The sequence below is a fragment of the Gymnoscopelus braueri genome (assembly GCF_963280865.1).
Source record: "Gymnoscopelus braueri genome assembly, chromosome: 6".
In the NCBI taxonomy this organism is placed as follows: Eukaryota; Metazoa; Chordata; class Actinopteri; order Myctophiformes; family Myctophidae; genus Gymnoscopelus; species Gymnoscopelus braueri.
This window is the reverse complement of record NC_137607.1, coordinates 48,668,343-48,682,067: the sequence shown is the minus strand read 5'-3', so window position 1 is coordinate 48,682,067 and position 13,725 is coordinate 48,668,343. Positions and strand designations below refer to the sequence as shown.

The 13,725-nt window shown below is 43.2% G+C and overlaps 1 protein-coding gene across 1 annotated transcript in view; it reads left to right on the top strand.

Annotated features, from left to right (window-relative positions):
• Positions 1 to 13,725, top strand: part of lrrc7 (leucine rich repeat containing 7) — a gene marked incomplete at its 5' end in the record, with an annotated part of 88,872 nt that overhangs the window by 59,234 nt on the left and 15,913 nt on the right. The window contains 10 exon segments of the mRNA XM_080430763.1: positions 134 to 253; positions 1,927 to 2,038; positions 5,976 to 6,225; positions 7,742 to 8,254; positions 8,494 to 8,721; positions 8,833 to 9,070; positions 9,885 to 10,235; positions 10,621 to 10,869; positions 11,670 to 11,879; positions 13,371 to 13,538. Of these exon segments, the coding sequence (XP_080286889.1) occupies positions 134 to 253; positions 1,927 to 2,038; positions 5,976 to 6,225; positions 7,742 to 8,254; positions 8,494 to 8,721; positions 8,833 to 9,070; positions 9,885 to 10,235; positions 10,621 to 10,869; positions 11,670 to 11,879; positions 13,371 to 13,538 (2,439 nt within the window).

Sequence of the window (13,725 nt, the reverse complement as noted above, 5' to 3'; positions counted from 1 at the left end):
CCGGTAATTAGAAACAGCAAAGATGACACCTTTAATCAATCTCTGAATGACTGACGTATATTTGCCATGTTGTTTTGTGAATATAAATAAATGATTAATGTATACACGTAGTATATACGTGCATGTGTGCTAGGTAACCGACAGAGACATGCAGGACTTCGCTCAGAACCAGCTAATGGATCAGGGATCAATCCATAACTCTGGCATTGACATTCCCAAGCGGAAGGATAAGGAAGAGACAGAGAGCTCTGAGGTCAGACACGTGCACGCACGCACGCACACACGCACACACGCACACAAGCCTCATGTCCTTAGGAGTCTGACAGCTAATCTGAAAATGACTAAGCCCTAGAATTCAATTTAGAAAAACTAATCAATTTACAATTTTACAATTTTGGCATTCAGTAGATGCTCTTATCCAGAGCGACTTACAAGTGCAAAATCTGAATAACCAGTGTAATCATGAACACTAGTCCATAAACCGTAAATAATCACCTAAATAGAGAGTAGGGGGAACAGTCTAGTGCCTCAAATTAACTAGGACACAAGGTAAACGATGAACATATCATTTTGTCTAAATAATATACCATCTAAATCTTATTTGTGGTTGATCAATAATCAATGATGTCCTGCAGAATGCGAAATGTGTGATATACTAGAAAATTGCCAACATATGAAATCAGATTATACAATTGTCATTTGAATGCTGCTGATGAATTAAGGGCTTAATTGAATTTGAGTTGCTAAACCTTTATTTATTTATTTTGACCATTTTTCATTTATTCTTACATTTAATCTAATCCTGTCTAGTGTCCATGCCAGGCTGATTGATCGTTGTGTAAATGTCATGTCAAATGAAATAAGCAATAATACCATGAGTCTACTAAACCATTTGTTTTGTGTATCAGATGTGCAGATGTGGCACATTTTGTTCAAGCCGCAGACACTTCTAAATGCACTTTTACAAACAGCTCACTGAGCTCACTATGAGTTTGTTTGTTTCAGTGCATATACAGAAATTCATAGCAATAAGCTTGGGGCACCCACAACAGACATGCTAGCTGAAGAGAAGTTTTGTCCATACTGAGGACAAAGAAGTTACGGCAAAATAACCATGGCTGTTGGTTGTTTTGTTAGCTGGCAAACAAGTGCATTTAGGTCTTACTTTGATACAAACCCATCATGTTTGACATTACATCCTATCTTTCAAAACATTATCATTTCGCCCCATTGCTGTTTAGGAAATTATTTAAATTAGTAGAAATGTCATGTTGGGTTGGGTAGCCAATTCTCATTTGTAAATTACAGATTAATTCTGCGCTCTGCCATGCTCTGGTGAGAGCTCACTGAGTCAGAGTGGAGTTACGAACGCACCATTACATTTTTGGGTAACTGAAGTGTGAATCCTATCATTCTCTATGGCAGTTGTACCAGCTCTCAGTCTGCACAATGCTGTCGAGTTTAGTAAATCTGGCCTTTTTGTGACATATAGTACCATAAGAAATCCTTATCCCGTCCTCTGCAGCAGATGCAGTACTAACTACAGTATACTACTTCTAAAAGAGCTCATAGATTATTGTCTGTATGTTTGACTTGAGGTCTTTAACCCAATAAGACTGGGAAAGCATCTGTGTCATTTTTGATTTTAGCTATATGAATATAGCACATTGGTTTGGCTATTCAAAAATAGCAGATTTACAAGCTCATAGCGCTTCACTTCGTGCCACGCTATGAGCTTGTAGATCTGCAATTTTTTCAACATCTTGAAAATGTGTCCAAATCTTTGAATATATATATTACAGCTGATATAGCAACATGATTTTTTCAGAAAACTTTTAGGATTTAGAAGACATTTTGTACAATCGGCCTCAGGTCTTAATGGGTTAATTGTCAGGCTTAATAGAATGTGCCTTTGTCTCTCCTCAGGACTCTATGGGTGGATCTCCTAATGACATCCGTATCTCTGACATGAGACCCACCCTGGTGGAGCCTCCCATGTACAAACCTAAAGTGGTGCTGCTGGGCAAAGAAAAGAAAGGTAAAAAGAACGCACACTTCTGTCATGCTCTCCATGCGTATAGAAACATGTTCACATATTACACTGGTATACATTCGCACAATGTTGAGCTACATTATAGAGGCAGAGAAATACACCTACAAAGGCCAGCCACGAAAACATGTGGGCACACACAAGCGTGTGCGCCGCGAGCTAATGTGGTATGATGTAAAGTGCTTGAGGCTTGTTGTAAAATTGTCCATTAATTAGTCATGGTGAAGAGACTATTAATGTCAGCACACCACAGAGAGAGAGTGGGGGAGAAAGAGAGAGAGAGAGCCGGAGTAACTTAAACTTCTCTAGCTGTTAGACTCTAGTAGTCTGATATGTTCTACTACAATTCAATTAGCATTTAGCAGAGCGACTTACAGCGAGCAAGGTTAAAAGGATCCCTGGCTAATAAGCCAAATATCCATTAATACATTATAAGTGTCCTCGAACTAAGATGTGAAATTAAAAACACCATAAATATTTTATTTATTTTAGAAATAGTTCATCTTTCACTCAATAGAGGCAATGCCTGTCGCAAGTTGATGGTCATTTGTCCATGTATGGTCTAGCCCTATGGAATTTATGGAATGCATGTGAAATTAAAAACCAATATAATACTTCCTAAGGTTAATATGAGCATCACATCAATATTTTAAATGTGTTTTTTTTGCACATACATTCCATAAATTCCATAGCGCTAGACCACACATGGACAAATGACATCATCAACTTTAGACAGGCATTGCCCCTCTTGAGTAAAAGATTAACTGTTTATAAAATAAATACAATATTTAAGGTGTTTTAAATTTGTTATTTTAGTTATAGAGGGCAATTACATTACATTACATTACATTACATTACATTACATTACAGTCATTTAGCAGACACTTTTATCCAAAGTGACTTACAATAAGTGCATTCAACATAGGTAGGGAACAAAACTACTAATCACCAGAAGTCTTAAGTGCATTCTCTTCTAAAGCAAGCAACTAAGAGTATACCTGGCGCTAAGGTAAAAGTGCAATATATGATATATCAGCTACCTACTTTCTTAAACAGATGAGAAAAATAGGAAAATCAAATGAGCGAGAGCTAAAACAAATAAGTGTATCAAGTAAACAAGATCCAATAAAACAAGAGCTCGTACAAATAATTGACAACAAGTAGGCAAGGCTAAGAGGAAGGGTCAGGGTAGTGTTTCCTGAAGAGGTGGGTTTTCAGCCTGCGGCGAAAGATGGGCAGTGACTCTGCTGTCCTGACATCAGTGGGGAGTTCATTACAATGTTAATATGTTATAATGTTCAATTATAATGTATTAAGGCATATTTGGCTTATTAGCCAGGGATCCTTTTAACACAAGGTAATACATCAAATGCATAAAGATGGTAATCTAGGATCATAGGTAAACCAGGGACCTATCATCAGTCTAAACAGTATAATAACAAAATGTAATAATCTGTACAATGAAACTATACAAACTATAGGATGCAGGTCAACAAATGAACCTGTCATCCGTCTAAATAACATGCTATCTAAATTAAATTTTAACCTTTGCATAAGACTGCAAGGTCGTCAAGGCTAGAGCAAGTGCTACCGGCTAAGGTGGATGACATTACATTACATTACAGTCATTTAGCAGACGCTTTTATCCAAAGCGACTTACAATAAGTGCATTCAACATAGGTAGGGAACGAAAACTACTAATCACCAGAAGTCTTTAGTGCATTATCTGCAAAAACAAGCAACCAAGAGTATACCTAGCGCTAAGGTAAAAGTGCAATATATCAGCTACCTATTTCTTTAAACAGATGAGACAAAATAGCTAAATCAAATGAGCATGAGCTAAAACAAATAAGTGAATCGACTAAACAAGATCCAATAAACAATCCAATAATCCAATAAACAATACAGCAATAGAAAACAAGCGTTCGTACAACTAGTTAACAACAAGTAGGTCAGGCAGAGAGGAAGGGTAGTGTTTCCTGAAGAGGTGAGTTTTCAGCCTGCGGCGAAATATGGGCAGTGACTCTGCTGTCCTAACATCAGTGGGAAGTTCATTCCACCACTGTGGGGCCAGAACAGAAAAGAGTCGTGACCGTGTGGATCGGCCAGAAGGACCCTTGAGTGACGAGGCAATCAGTCGCCCCGAGGTGGCAGACCGAAGTGGTCGGGCAGGGGTGTAGGCATCGACCATAGCCCGGAGGTAGGAAGGAGCTGTTCCTTTCACTGCCCTATAGGCTAGCACCAGGGTTTTGAACTGGATGCGAGCCGCTACGGGGAGCCAGTGTAGAGAGCGGAGAAGGATGGTTGTGTGGGAGAACTTGGGGCGGTTGAACACCAGACGAGCCGCAGCTTTCTGAACAAGCTCCAGGGGTTTGATGGCAGATGCCGGAGCACCAGCAAGGAGGGAGTTGCAGTAGTCCGTGGATGACGGCAGACAATTGGGAGTGAGTCTGCAGTTCTAACTGCAATGGGGAGTTTGTTCCACCGTTTGGGAGCCAGAAGGGAGAAGAGTCTGGGATGTATGGAGCGTTGTCCTGGATGTTTTAGGGACGGTTCTGACAGCCAGCTTCCCTGTGTTTGCTGATTTGAGTGAGCGGGAGGGGTTGTACTGTAGGGTTGGATCAGGCTTTGAAGATACGGGGGTGCCATACCTTTGGTTGCTTTGAAGGCCAAACATCAGTGTTTTGTACTTAGTGCGGGCAGTAATTGGGAGCCAATGGAGGGAGCGGAGAAGGGGGGAGGGGAGACATGTGAAATTTTTGGCTGGTTGAAGATCAAGCGTGCTGCGGCATTCTGGATCATTTGGAGGAGCTTAAGTGCACATGCTGGGAGGCCAGTAAGGAGCGAGCTACAGTAGACCCCCCGCCCCCACCCACCATTTGTCATCACAATGACATCACCACCCGCATACCCGGACCTGTATGTGTAGCTGATAGAAGCACTTCCATTTGAAAGAGGACATCACAGACCTGTCCGTCCAATTGTAGCCTCTGCGGTAATGCATTCACAAAAATATTACTGTCGTTGACCGGTTGCGGAAATATTATGTTAGAATAACATCATATTTAGAATAGTTAGGAGTGTCTTTCTTGGCCTACTGGTAGTCTGTTAAAAACGGCGCTGATTGGTGCAGCGGTTTGCGGGGTTAGCCCCTAACACACAGACAGACAGACAGACACACACACACACACACACACACACACACACACACACACACACACACACACACACACACACACACACACACACACACACACACACACACACACACACACACACACACACACACACACACTCTCTCTCTTTTGGCCGGTGGAGATAATACATACAGTTAAAGTGATAACTAGATTTTTAAAAACACTCAGAACTCAATGAACAGACAGACAGATACAAATATATTACAAGAGAATCTGAGCATGTCTCCAGCTTATTTGAATAGTTTCTAACCAGGTGCACTGTCTAGAAAATGTATTTTAGAGTCAGAGGGACTGTACTAGCACTCATGGAAATGTCCTTCAGGCACTTTTATTTAGTTGGCACCGGCAGCATACAAAACAATGCACGTGTTTTGACACAAAGCCTTCCTCAGCTTTAAAAATGTGTAACAATAGATTGCAGCTAAACTGATAATGTGTGCTAGACAAGCAGACTATGACAGACTGCTGTAGATAACAAACATAAAAACAGAGAACACAAAAACAACACTCCTATATTCTTCTCATTTGACTTTCAAGTCGTTAGAGAGATAATTGTGGAGGCTTCATGTAGAGATAATTGTTTGAGAGTGAGTTCAAAAGGGCATCACTGTGGTTACATCAAAAGCTAAATTAGGTTCTTCTCTCTCTCTCCCTCTCTCTCTCTCTCTCTCTCTCTCTCTCTCTCTCTCTCTCTCTCTCTCTCTCTCTCTCTCTCTCTCTCCCTCCAGAGTCTACTGATGAAGAGGTGGATAAGCTCCATTGTTTAAACCACAGTGGCTCTTCAGCTACCTATTCAGACTACTCCCCTTCACAAGGCTCCTCTGGCTCCTCCAACCCGTCTGCCAACGCACATCCACACACACTCTCACACACGCACACGCACCCGCACGCGCACCCGCACCCGCACTCGCACTCACACACGCCTGTTCTGCCGGCCCCCAGCAAGGACCAGGCCCCACAAACACACTGGACCAACAGGTACGCACACGCACCACACGCACACACACACACACACACACACACACACACACACACACACACACACACACACACACACACACACACACACACACACACACACACACACACACACACACACACACACACACACACACACATTCTAGTTTTATCTACATTCCTCACTCTAGCCCCCCCCCCCCAATTCTCTCCAACCGTCCATCATCTCTTCTGTTATCTCTTTCAATCCCTCCCTCCATCTCTCCATCTCCTCTCTTTATCATCCTACCATCTATTTACCCTCTTCTCCCTCTTCCTCCCTTCATCACTCTGTCTCTCTCATCTATCTGTCAGCTGAGTCAAGGTCAGTGAGACTCATTAGAATGCTGCAGAGTTCTCCGCAGTTCTCTCTCTCTCTCTCTCTCTCTCGGTCTCTCTGGCCTTCGTTTTCTCTCTCCTACTGCGTATAATATATCACTCCCTCTGTCCCTCTTCAGCTCTGTTACTCTTCATCCCATTTCTTGGGCTCTCTGTATTTGTCTCTCTCTCTGTCTCTGTCTCTGTCTCTGTCTCTGTCTCTGTCTCTGTCTCTCTCTCTCTGTCTCTCTCTCTCTCTCTCTCTCTCTCTCTCTCTCTCTCTCTCTCTCTCTCTCTCTCTCTCTCTCTCTCTCTCTCTCTCTCTCTCTAAACTAAAGTTTTCAAATAATTGTAGTGGATTAAAAGTATAATATTTGCCTCTGAGATGTAGTGGAGTAGAAGTAAAAGTACTGAAAATTGGAAATTCTCCAGAAAAGTAAAAATACCTAAAAATTGTACTTAAGTACAGTACTTGAGTAAATGTGCATAGATACTTTACACCACTGGATATTATCACTGTCATTTGGAATAGCTGGTTGGCTTTGCTGTCTCTAGCGTTACATATTCATTCATTTTCACAATTGTGTTGATTATTTTCAGAGGGTAATGGCAAAAAAAAATTAAGTTCAGTGCCTGTCTATATAGTTATGGTTTGGATGGAAGGCTGAGTTAAACAGTAGTACTCTAGTAAGGTTTCACTTAAGTTCCACACAGAAAGGTCTGTGTAGCCAGGAGAGGAGGTTGTCGAATATTACATTTCCTACCCAAGTGTCCTCTTAAAGGCAATAACGTTTGTAAAGTGGTTGCTTAGACTACTAAACTGATGATCAGTCTAGCAGAGTGAGAGAGATAAACGAAGTCCTTTTATTCCCTGTTCATAACCACTTACTGTAAACCCTATTATACTTTGTTGACTGGAGTCCTCCAGGGGTCTATACTATGCTCCCTCCTTTTTTCCCTCTACAACAAATCTCTTCACTGAAAATAGCTGTTTTTCAAGCGCGTCCCAACGCAACTCGTTTTGAGCTTGTAGATCGGTTATTTTCACTGAATGTTCGCCCCCAGAATAGAATAGGGCCACTAGGGTTCATGCGGTTAATACTGTGGTAGTTATTGTAACATAATTATTGTACTTACTAAAGTCTATTGTTTATATTATATATATTTTGTATATTTATAGATTGGCCCAGTCGTTCCCTAAGCCCATCGACTCTAAGCCCCTGCTGTCTCAGAGGGAAACCCCGCCATCAGGAACTCTACAGCAGCGTGGGGACCGACGGCCACTCAGCGAGCCATTCGATTGGTCCGAGGTCCCTCATTATGACAACACCGGCTTTGATGCCGAAGAATCTCCTCTGGAGACCCCGGTTACTGGCTCTAGCAAGGGAAACCCCCCGCTGGGCTCTATACCCCGCAGCCAATCACAATCACATGGGCGTCGTCCACTGCTTAGGCAGGAGCGAATCGTAGGAGTCCCTCTGGAGCTGGACACCAATACACTCCCCTTCCATGGCAATCAGCGCTCGACCCCTGAAAATGAAACCGCCGGCTCTGGCCCTCCCCCTAATCAGAACCCCTGGCAGAACTGGACTCGAACCCCCAGTCCATTTGAGGACAGAACCGCCTTCCCCTCCAAGCTGGACCTGACGCCCTCATCTAGCCCCAACCCAGACCGCAAGGAGCAGGAGGCAAGGTAACCCAATGGAAGACGACCCTGGAACATTGCCGTCCTAGCATCATGAGGCTGCTCCACCTCTATTATTCTGTCTCCTAGAATTAACATGCTTCTTCAACCCTTCTTTTTGTGATGGTGTTTGACCCCTCCTTGTTTGTAATGTTAGTATTATTATGTTGCTTGAACCCTGCTGGTTTTATGCCCCTGTCATTACACCGACACTGCTTGACCTTCCTTGTTTTTCGTCTTGTTTCAAGGCGGGAACAAGGGGCAGGAGGACCTTTGCCTGGCAACTGGGGTTACCACAACAACCAGGTGGAGCAGAACAGGAAGGAGCAGCTGGGTGTTGGTGGGCCCAACAAGGTAACCGTGGTAATGAGTAAGAGCTCGGAGCGCCTGTCCCCCATGATGAAGGAGATGAGGTCCAAGTTTAAGAAGTCTCAAAGCATCGATGAGATTGACATGGGGTCCTACAAGGTCTACAGGTTGGTTTATTATTATATTACCCTGTCATGATCACTGTTATCCTCATCTTCCGAGCTACTGTTAGCTGATTTTATTAAGGACTGCTGCGGTTATTGTTACCTTTCTCCCAGCATCCCGATGATGGACAGCTACAATTCATCCATGGAGCAGCAGACCAGTTTGGACCGTTCAGAGATGCCCGGTCCTCTAGAACATACCAGCATGGCCCGGTCCCAGTCTGCCCCCATGTTAGATGATGACCTGGGCTTCCCAGGGAACCCAACCAGCAACCAGAACCAGCTGGTACAGAGCCAAAAACCTGCCATTCCACATAAAGCCTACCACTTTGACCATAACTACAATCCCCAGGTTAATAGTTCTGTCCTGTTTTTGAGGTGAGGATAGAGAAGGAGCCAGAGACGGATGGGGTGGTGGGGGGGGGGGTAGAGAAAGACTGGGATGGATGGAGATGGAGGAGGAAGGACATGAAATGGCAGAGAGGGGTGGATGGAAGGAAGGAGGGAAGCAGGGAGAGGGCAAGAGACCAGGAGAATGTCACAAAAAGAAGGGATTAATGGAAAGAGGAACAGAGAAATGAGAAATGCTATGTTTTAAAGTAAATTGGAAATATGTGGGTTTAATATCCTAGTTTGATGCAAACAAATACTTACAGATACAGAATGTGTTTTGAACGGATTCAACCTAGGACGACTTCACACATTTTCAACTTTATTTTCATCTTCATAATAGATCCTCACTAATGCTCCTGATAAAAAAAATCTACTTAGTCTGTGTCTCATAGAAGGGCTGTGGACACTCTTTTTTTTTATGAACGCGAGAACTATGGCTTCCATTATAGCAACTTTCCAGGAATAGAAAGCCTGTAGTTTCTATTAGCTTGGATTCCCCATCGATGATGTCACTGGTAGACAGGGTTCTGAGCTGTCCACAGCCCTCCTCTGAGACACAGACTGAGTAGACAAAAATGGTGCAGTATTATCATCAGCATTAGTGAGGACCAATTATATGAAGACAGTTTGAAAATGGATGAAGTCCTTTAATGGAATTTTACTATAAAAATATTTAAAACAGAAACCACTGTCACCAGGTGTGCATGTTATAACAGTAACACGAGAAAGCTTTCAGAGCTTTGAAATAACTGATAAACATTCTAATTTATCAGGTGACCATGGATCGTCGGGCACCGCCTCCTTTCCCCAACACGCCGGAGTATGTCAACCAATCAGGGAAGGCCTTAGAGTATGTCAACCAGCCTGGCAAAACTTTACCCAAGGACCTGGTGAGCCCTCGATACCGTGGCTATCCGCCATTGGAGATGTTTTCTTTCCCTCAGCCACCAAACCATCAGGATGGCCCGCCCAGCCAGTCACAGCAGCCAATCCCATCCCAGCGTTCCAGACCAGGGTTTTTGAGGAGAGCAGACTCGTTGGTGAGCTCGACGGAGCTAGCGCTGTTCCGCAGAGTCCATGAAGCCCAGCAGGAGGCACTGCAGGAAGCACAGTACCGAAAGCAGGTAAGGATCAGTTCAGTGTGCGTGTGCGTCTGTGTGGGCACATGCCACCAAAACTAACAATCTTCCAATTTACGCTCTTGAACACCTCACATTTAAAGTTTACATACATAATATTGTTTTATAAAAAAATACTTTTAAAAAACAGATAAATAGTGAACCTTATGCAAGAGAGGTGTTGTAAAAATGTGACATCTAGTGGCTTACTGCTGTCTATTATTGTTCCTTAAAGAATGTCAACATGTCAACTTACTTGACGTTAAATAGGAGGCTGTCTTTGTGAACTTCATACATTGTATTGTTTGAGCTTTTGTATACAACTGAACTTCATTTCCCTGCAGGACTGTAGGTAAGTAAGATAACCAGAATGTATGCCCATATCCCTCAGGCTGACCCCCCACTGTATGGCCGTTCCCTGGCATACTCCACCCTACTGGATCACTCCTCTGCCCTCTCCAACATGGCTGACAGCCAAAGCCAGCTGATGCACAACAAGAGGAATGGTCGTTATGACGACGATTACCCCACCTACCAGGAGCAGAAGAGACCAATGATTGGTTACCCTACTAAGAGTCTGACTCAACGGCGCCCCCTCTCTGCTAGGAGCTATAGTACGGAGACCTACGGAGCATCTCAGGTACAGATCTATCTGTATGCCTATGTCAGTGTGTCTGTCTGTCTATTTGTCTGCTTGTTCTAAATGTTCTGAAATTATAGCACAGAAAGCTGCAGAGCATCTGTAGTGGAGAGCTGTTGGTCTACATTTTATATTGGACTTAAAAGCTCTTGAATGAAATACATGAGGATTTTGCCTCTATTTTAGTCCAGACTGGCTAAATCCGCTATTTGGGGATTTAGGATGGCGCAAGGGGCGTTCCCGTGCAAAAGTTGCTATTTTCGTACACCAGCCTTATCCCTTAAACACCTGCACTACCCGTTGCATTATGCATAGGTGTGGTTATGCATAGGTGTGGTTTGGGCGTTACAATAATAAAACCAATCACCGTGCCAGATGCCATTGCCTTTAAGAGAAGACTGCGCAAGCCATTGTCCCCCAATGCAATCTTCGTGAGCTCTCTCCCTCTCTGACAGTGTTGCCAGGTCTGCTTATTATAAGCCACGTTGGGCTTGTTTTTCTTTAAAGTTGCTTGTAAATAATGGTAGTTGTGGGTTGCGGTTGTGAGCTTGTAGATCGGCTATTTTCAAATAGCCGACATATCTACCTCCAGGCGCAAATAACGGAGTCGGCTTAATGAATAGCAGGTATAGCGGCCGCAAGATACCGTTTAGGGACAGTGCCAGCTCCCTTATGCGTAATTCACGGGTAGCAGGCAGTAATTCACGGGTAGCGGGCAGCGGGTGCGGGTAAAGCAGTGGCAAGAATAGGGCCCAAAGTCTTATTTCTGTTTGAATAAACGACAAAATCTTTGTCATTAGGCCCGTCCGGTCTCGGCTCGTCCCACCATGGCTGCCCTGCTGGAAAAGATGCCCCCTGACTACACCTTAGCAACCTGCCCAGAGAAAAATGAAGAAGCAGTCAAAATAAGGCAAATCATGGCGCAGAAACCTGACGACATCACCTCCAAGATGCCTGCCGACTGGAGGCAGCAGCTGCTCAGGCACATAGAAGCCAAACGGCTGGACAGGGTACGTCGAAATAGAACAGACACACCAAAGAGGAAAAAAACAGGATTGGCAGAAAGGGGCCACGTCTTTGACACTGGAGGTTGAGAAACAATTGCTATTAAAGATAACACCAGACACTGCACTGGGATTGGCTATCATGTAATACATGCCAGCGCTGGCAGGCAGAGCTGAGTAGTAATACCTCCAAATAGTGATGCAAATTAGCCTCAGCCTCTACCATTCAAAGGTAACACCAGATGCTGTGTATAAAATTCTATTCATACAATACACGCACCCATACACAGTCATTCTGAAGCACTCCCTGTCTATTTATGTGTGAGTCTGTGTCGTGAGGTCCACCAGGTGTGTGTCTGGCTGCATGCGTGTCCTCCCCACACTATCCCACTGTCAGCTTGATCCACTCCCACTAATCTGGATGTGTGTCAGTGAGTCACACGTGTTAGCACATCGAATACAGTGGTAGAACATTTTTAACACCATTGTAACAAATGTTTTGGTGCTGTATTCAGTCTCAGTAATTTTTTAATAAGTAAGGCCAGACATTTGCTGGGGTTAAATTATAATTGGAAATTAAACAAGTTATCTGCCATAACTTGTCCTCAAACTCATTGGAACAAAATTAAAACAGGTTGAATTGGCTTTTTGTCATATAATCTTTTACATTAGAATGATGTATTTACATAAGATATAAATACATTACAAGGTTTAATTAATTACTCACAACAAAGCGCTTTCGACAATATTGATTAAATTGCTCTTGATCTTTCAAATTATATTCAAATTCTGTGACACTCTCGGTTTGACATCCGTTGGACCTCCTACTCTGTCCCACACGTGCATCCAACATTTCTAAAATGTCAGACATGAGTGTTGACCTTTAGACACTTTGCACTGTGGGATGGATAGAAATTTGAAATGAGTTGGCATCCATCTTGGTCCAGTCTGTATATTGGTTGATAATAATTACATTAATATTACAGTGAACGTTTTTAGTTTTGGCTCTTGTTTGTTGAAGCCTGTTATCTGCTTCATTAATCATGTGTTATCAATCATCTATTAATATCATTTGTATTCTAATATGATGATTAATAATGTGAACATGAACTGAGCTAATGTAAGGATGACACACCTCCAATTGTTGCCAGTTTGATCCAATGTTCTGTGTGTGTGTGTGTGTGTGTGTGTGTGTGTGTGTGTGTGTGTGTGTGTGTGTGTGTGTGTGTGTGTGTGTGTGTGTGTGTGTGTGTGTGTGTGTGTGTGCGCGTGCGCGTGCCTGTGTGTGTGTGTGTGTGTGTGTGTGATCACCAGCTAACATTTTTTGTGCTTTCAGTAAATCAACACTGTTGTTGTAATTGTTGTTGTTTATGTTGTTTATTGATGTTTTTGTCGTAATGTTTGTGGAGCTCACAGTGTGTTGTCGCCACACTGCTGCCTGCTGTGTAAGCTCCACCCACATTCACCCATGTCATGTGATGTGTCTCCTCCAATCAGAGTGGTGTCCTAAAGCACAACACGCTCACGCTGGGCATGCTCTGTCAGGGCGGGGGGCACGGCCAGGGGCGCAGCGGCACTTTGAACTTTAACTTTTACAATAACACTAAGCATGAGCCCCCTGCTGGCCACTGGCTGCCACTACCTCCACCTCCGTCTGCTAATGCTGTGAGTATCATACTAGTAACCCTGGACCTAGGGCTGGGTGATGACTTCAAATCAATATCACCATTATTTCTAACTTTTGCCTCGATTATGATGAATGAATGATTATTAAGAATTATAAAAAAATATTATTATATATACATATGATGTATGTATCAGATCTATAAGCTCACAAAGTTTGTTGATTTTT